The sequence below is a fragment of the Corylus avellana genome, chromosome ca8, assembly GCF_901000735.1.
Source record: "Corylus avellana chromosome ca8, CavTom2PMs-1.0".
In the NCBI taxonomy this organism is placed as follows: Eukaryota; Viridiplantae; Streptophyta; class Magnoliopsida; order Fagales; family Betulaceae; genus Corylus; species Corylus avellana.
This window is the reverse complement of record NC_081548.1, coordinates 23,412,703-23,418,753: the sequence shown is the minus strand read 5'-3', so window position 1 is coordinate 23,418,753 and position 6,051 is coordinate 23,412,703. Positions and strand designations below refer to the sequence as shown.

The following is a 6,051-nucleotide window of genomic DNA, read 5'->3' as shown; positions in this document are numbered from 1 at the left end:
AGAGACAAAAGTAATAATAAACAAAGTTTATAATGTGAATAGTAAATAGACTAATCAACCTATTTACTATTCATACTAGAAGGAAAAACTGCAAAATAGTTATTCTGCCAGAAATGAAAGTATTATGAGAATTTAATGTTTGGATTATCCTTGGTTGGTGGTCAGTTTATAATTATGAAAAAAAGCATATTTAGTATTTAGAAATAGGCAAAATAGGAAGGAAACTAATTTTGACCCAAAGCCGACTTACCTAGCTCTCTTTCCATTTCCTTGGGTTGTGCAGCCCCTCAACTGAAAGATAATGGGCTTTTTCTGGGTTAAAGTACGGCCCAAAAGTCAAGCCTACATTTTAACTTGCGTCCAGTCTATTTATGCCTGGATTGACAACCCGGTGGGGGATTGGATCGCATTCGGGTTCTATTCAGATTCGCCTTCTTCTTCTTCTTTCTATTTTGGGCCCATTAAAACATGGGCCTTCTTAGTCTTGCCCACCAAAGATGAAGACGGAGATAAGTATTATCGTCATCTTTGAAGAGTAGTGGGTCAGCTCCACGGTTTTGCAGGCTCTTCGCACGATTTTTTAAAATAAAATTGAAAAGAAAAAAAACAAAATATATATATAGATATAAATAATTTTAAAATATCCAAACCAAAGGGACGCTAAAAATCACTGAAGAAAGAAACTAGTGGAAACATTCCTGTTGACTGTTGTATTAACTCATTAGTGTAAAATTAGCTAGAAATGATAGGAGAGGAGGGGAGATGGACATGGCAATGGGTAGTAGGAGAGGGAAAAAGTTAGATAATTGAAGTCAAAAAAACCACTTGAAAAGAACTTGTGGCATTATCAAACCGTAGCTATCAGGCATCAGTCTTTCACCCATCATCAAATGGTACAACTTTGTAGGACTTAAATGAAAGGAAATCCAGCCTAATCTGATCCGATTCTTTTTGTGATTTGACCCACCACCCATGAATAAAACCGACTTCTACCCGCACCAAACTTAGCTCAATACAATCTAAAAGAATTTGATACAGATTTTCAACAATTTTGTTTCGGTAACGAGTGTGATAGAGTTTCTATGAAAACCTATTTGCCTAAATAGGTTTTGAATCGACTGTAACCAGTTTAGACAGATAAATTTTATAAAAACTCTTTCATATTTATTGTTCAAATTGCTTAAAAATCAGAATAGGCGAGAAAATGGCAAATCTGCACTACCTGTGGTTGTTAAGTGTTTGATAATTGGAGTCAAAAAGCCTGGAAGAATGCATTGATTTTGACACCCATTTAGTAAGGGTTGGGGATTAGAAGTCAAATTTTCACATGGGGGGTTATGTGTTCTGCTGAGGTAACATGTCGTTTTCAACAAAGATTGTCATTTTTATGCGGTGGATCGGCGCACTATCGAATGCTATATATATAATTCAACGTGATCAAAGGGTTTAATTAGTAGTGGTTGCTCAATTGCATGACCCCTTTTTGTACCCTCACCGTCACAACTATTAGGGATAAATAATTTACAATTTTTTTTTTTTTTTTTGAGAATTGAAACTAAGCCGTATGAATTTTTTTTAAAAAAAATTTGGACAGCTTAAGAAAGAAGATTGTAGGGCTTACGTATACTGAACAATGTAAGCTGTTGAACCCACCTGCTCGAGGCAGATGGTCTCTATAGTCGCCTAAAAATAGCTTGAATTTTACATAAATTTGAGTCGCCTAATTTTAAGCGGCATAATCCTTGTCTTTTACTTGGATCGAGATCCCTTACAATTGACTATTCAGAGTAGGTGAATCTCATAACCTAGATTTAAGTATAATTTAGACAACCTAATTAGAGAAAATCCTTATTCCTTTTACCTGACCCTAGGAAGAGGAACCCATAGGATTTATCTATGGCCCATTGAAAGTAGAGGCAAGAGGTCAAAGGTCAAAAGCAAACAGGCAATAGCAATTATAATGGTTTGATATGTAGTTGGGCATGTCTTTTATATTCTATAACAGCCTAGGCCACTGTGAATATGGGGGATATATTATAGGCTTCTTTGTACCTGTTTTTGGGTCTAAAAATTGGACAGAAAAAAGGTTGGTAATCAAATCGAAGGTCCATAATTTGTGTAGGATATGGTAGGAGCTTGACTTCCCCCCCTCTATGTCCCCTCCAAAAGTTGTTGCTACCGGCTTAATTATGAACCTCTTGGAAGCTCACTGCAATTATGCTCGAAGCAATCATTTGAGTTATAGATTAATCCCTTTTTTTGTTCCCTTAAAAAAACAAGAGAACTATTTGGGGATTAAAAATGGTCCTTGTAATTGGCATTGTTATAAGTTGGGATTTGTTTGGTTGCCGGGAAAAAGTCTGACAAACATTTTTCTAATGGTGCAAATTGGTTTATTTTGTCAGTAATTTTGCCCACAATTATTGACCCTTTTTTTTTTTTTTCTCGTGTCATCTCAATCTCAATCCTCCTTTTGTCATGCGGGTCAAAATTGCTAATTGAGGAGTATCCTGACAGAATCTTACCAGAATATCAATAATTTTCAAAGTTTTGTGTGAGTGATTCTCTGTACGGAGAGTTGACCTCATGACCTAATACGTGTCTAACCTTATGAAATTTTTTGTTGATACCACTAAACAACTGTCTCTAGTGTTACATGTAAACACTACTTACATACTAGATTGCCACCTTTGTTTTGTTTTTATTTTTATTTTTTATCATCTCATTTGTGGAGGAACAGGGACCCTTTTTCCTATCCCTCATAATCAAATTCGTGGAGGAACAGGACACATCCTATATGAAAAACTACAACCCGTGACAATCACATCCAATTTACCCCAATAAATTATTCTCTAGTATTACAAACTATTCTCTTTCCATGTATTTGATGTATGTGGTATTTTGTTAAAGCTTAGAAGACAAACCATCTTGAAAACAATGGTTAAAGACAAAACCGAAGCAGGTGAAACAGAGCAAGTGGAAGACTACTTGCTATGCTTTCACGTGTCCTTGTGCCATTATCACACCCACAATTTGGTACATGATTGAAAAATTAGGATCTTTTTCCGCAGAATATTTAATTAGTTATATTAGATTAGTATTTTTGTCCTGAAATATAATTATTTGAATCAGAGAAAATCCTCCCATAACAATTTTTAAACACAATAAATTATCATAATAGATTGAAAAAATTTACAAGATATTTTATTTATTTATTTTCAAAATCCTAAACCAATTTCATTTATTAACGTGAGTTGAGAAATAGTTTCTATTTTTAATTCAAAAAAATTATGATAAACCATAAATAAAATCTCATTTTATATTTTTAAAGAGTGTTTTGTGTATTAAATTATTTGATAATGTATTTATTTTAAAATGAGTAAGGTTAAATAACAAAAAATTGTTCAAAAATTAGTTGAAATTACCATATCAATATTGTTATATTGTTAGATAGTTATAAGATTGTTATTCTTTTAAACAAGAGAATCAATCATAGCCAAGTACTAATAAAAACATTGACATTTGCTGTCAAGATAGTATTATTGAGATAATGGACAACCATGGTGGAATTTCTCTACAATTTTTCCATTAATTAATCAATAATAAATCACAGAATTTACAAAAGTGGCCCATAATAATCCCTAATCATCACTTGCTTTTCTTTGCTTGCACGAAATTCAAGTGCCTCTCAATCTTTTTTTTTTTTTTTTTTTTTTTCGCCTCCACTCCGATCCGAACCCGGGACGACTCGGTGGATAACCCACCCACCCATTTGCCGTCTCCTTAGCATTCTCCGGAGCATTTACAGTAATTACTCACGACCCCAGTACCCAATAATGACATATTTTTCCAGAAAAAAGGAAAAAAAGAAAAGGGTAAAAGGGTAAAACCACCTGTACTGTGAAAAATCAGCAAACCCCCACTCCGTTAACTCGGACCGAGTCACACCCCGGGTGAGAACCGAAAACCGATTTCTTCGTTTACCAGATGGTTTTCTCGGCGAGCCCATGTAGCAACGGCCGAGACTCGGGCCAGAAGTCGAGGTTGCTACGGACGCCCACGTGGCAGTACCTCTGGAAGTCCTCGAGGTTGGTGAACCGGGCCGAGTTACCTGACTCGGACCGCGAGATGAACCGGAGGACCTCCTCGAAGAGCGACTCGTCGCATGGAATTGCGAGTGGGCCTTGGTTGGCGAAGCCGTACTCTTCCTCGGCCTGGACCAGGAGCTTCTTGAAGACGGGGTGGTTCAGATACGTAGCGCGCACCACAAAGCGCCTGCAGCTGCTGCCCACGCAGACCGCCACGTGGCCGGCGGGCACGTCGGACGGTATGCGATTGGCGGACGACAAGCGGGCTTTGTTGCGCCACCGCCGCAGCATCTGGCGGAGCCTAACAATGTGGCGGATTTTGCTGCACTTTCCCAGCCCGGCTGACATTTTCTCGGGAAAGTGACGGAAAAACAGAGACTAACAGCTCTTTGGTTTTTGTGACTCTCGGTTTTCTGAAAAAAATGAGAGCGATGTTGGAGGGTTTGGCTTGATGGGAGAGACGTGGGTTATATAAAAGATCGGGGTTGGAAAGTACCCTTGGTTTTCGAGATAATTACGAGGTTCTGTTTTGCTGTTTTCTCATCAAATGTTTTTCTGAAGGGCAATGATTTGCTGACTCTTGGTAGATTTACTTGAATAATACGATCCCGTATTTTGGACGAAGTTAATAATGAGTAATTTATAATTAATTAATTATTTAGGTGATGGCTTAGTGTATTTTTTTTTTTTTTTTTTTTTTTGTCAGTAGAAACATTTAGGTTCATAATGAATTTTGGATGAAGATTCACTACAATAAAGGCTCTTGGAATTCTATAAAAATTTGAAGAGTCTAAGATAACAAGTTGTGAAGCTTATCTATCTAAACCACTGAAAGTGTTGTGCTTATCTATTAATATCCAACATCCCTTCTATCTTAAGTTGCTTAAATTTTAGTGAAATTTAATAACCTAATTTTAGAAGATTTCGACTAGAAAGAGTTTTTGAACGAGAGATGCGATTGGGTTATTGTAATTCATCTTATACATTTATAGTGCATTGTTTTTAAACAAAATTGTAGAAAGTATCTCATTTAACACGGATTTAATTATCGGGCGGGAAGTAGAAGGTAGTGCCACAGCCGCCGAGGGCAAAGAGAAAAGGACGGGTAAGTAGGGAGTCTTCGAGTTTGAGCTGTCCGTAAGGGGCGTGCTTTTGGCGTATCAAGCTCCAAAATAGAAACTTAAAAAACCCCCACCACATGCATGGTTGCAACTAAAAGGTTCCCAAAGACCCCTCTCTCTAGCAGTGGTTGAGGCCAATGAAGATGCCCTTTCTGCTCTCTCTTCTAACTTTAAAAAAAATTAAGGTCCCCAAAAGCCACCTATTTTGTATTCTCCAAATCTGACCATGTCCCATGTGCAAGGATGCCCCATCTTTCCATTTCTTTAAACCTCCCAACACAAACTGCCAAACTGTTTTCCCCTCCTAATCACCGTTAGTGAGGCTGGCAAAATAGGTACCTGACAGGTACCCGTTTATCCTATCCATGTTTTTTTATAATAAAATTTTAGATAATTCATGCATCTAATCTAAAATCTTATTATAAAAAATCATGCGTAGAATAAACAAGTATGTGACAGGTACTTATTTTGCCAGCCCTTTCTTACCCAATCAAATTTCGGCTTTTTTAAGCATAAAACTCCTTCCAATGGCCAGATTGGGATCCTCAGCAATCAACTACCCAAATTGTTAGTTAATGTGAGAGAACAATTTAAGGCATGTTTGGGTGAACGTTTAAGAGATCTAAAGTGCATTTAATGCTCAAAAAATCTGTTTGAAGAAAAATGTACTCGTTTAGTAAAAAAAAATTGAAAGCGCTTTTAAGGATCTAAAAAGCTTAAAAATTGCCAAAACGTACTTTTGGCAAAAACTTAAAAATAAAATTTTTGCCAAAAAAACGCTTTTTGACGTAAAAGCTATATTTTTCGAACACAATCTTAAACATACTATATAAGTTTGATAT

At 36.5% G+C, this 6,051-nt stretch overlaps 1 protein-coding gene across 1 annotated transcript; it reads right to left on the bottom strand.

The window, feature by feature from the left end:
• Positions 1 to 3,569: 3,569 nt before the first annotated feature.
• Positions 3,570 to 4,518, bottom strand: LOC132190292 (protein SMALL AUXIN UP-REGULATED RNA 12-like). Its single transcript, XM_059605237.1, has one exon. It carries the CDS (start codon positions 4,434 to 4,436, stop codon positions 3,981 to 3,983), a length of 456 nt encoding a protein of 151 aa, XP_059461220.1. The 5' UTR covers positions 4,437 to 4,518; the 3' UTR covers positions 3,570 to 3,980.
• Between the last annotated feature and the right edge of the window lie 1,533 nt (positions 4,519 to 6,051).

Coding starts and splice junctions, on each gene's coding strand:
- LOC132190292 (XM_059605237.1), bottom strand. CDS start 4,436: ATGTCAGCCGGGCTGGGAAAGTGCAGCAAAATCCGCCACATTGTTAGG.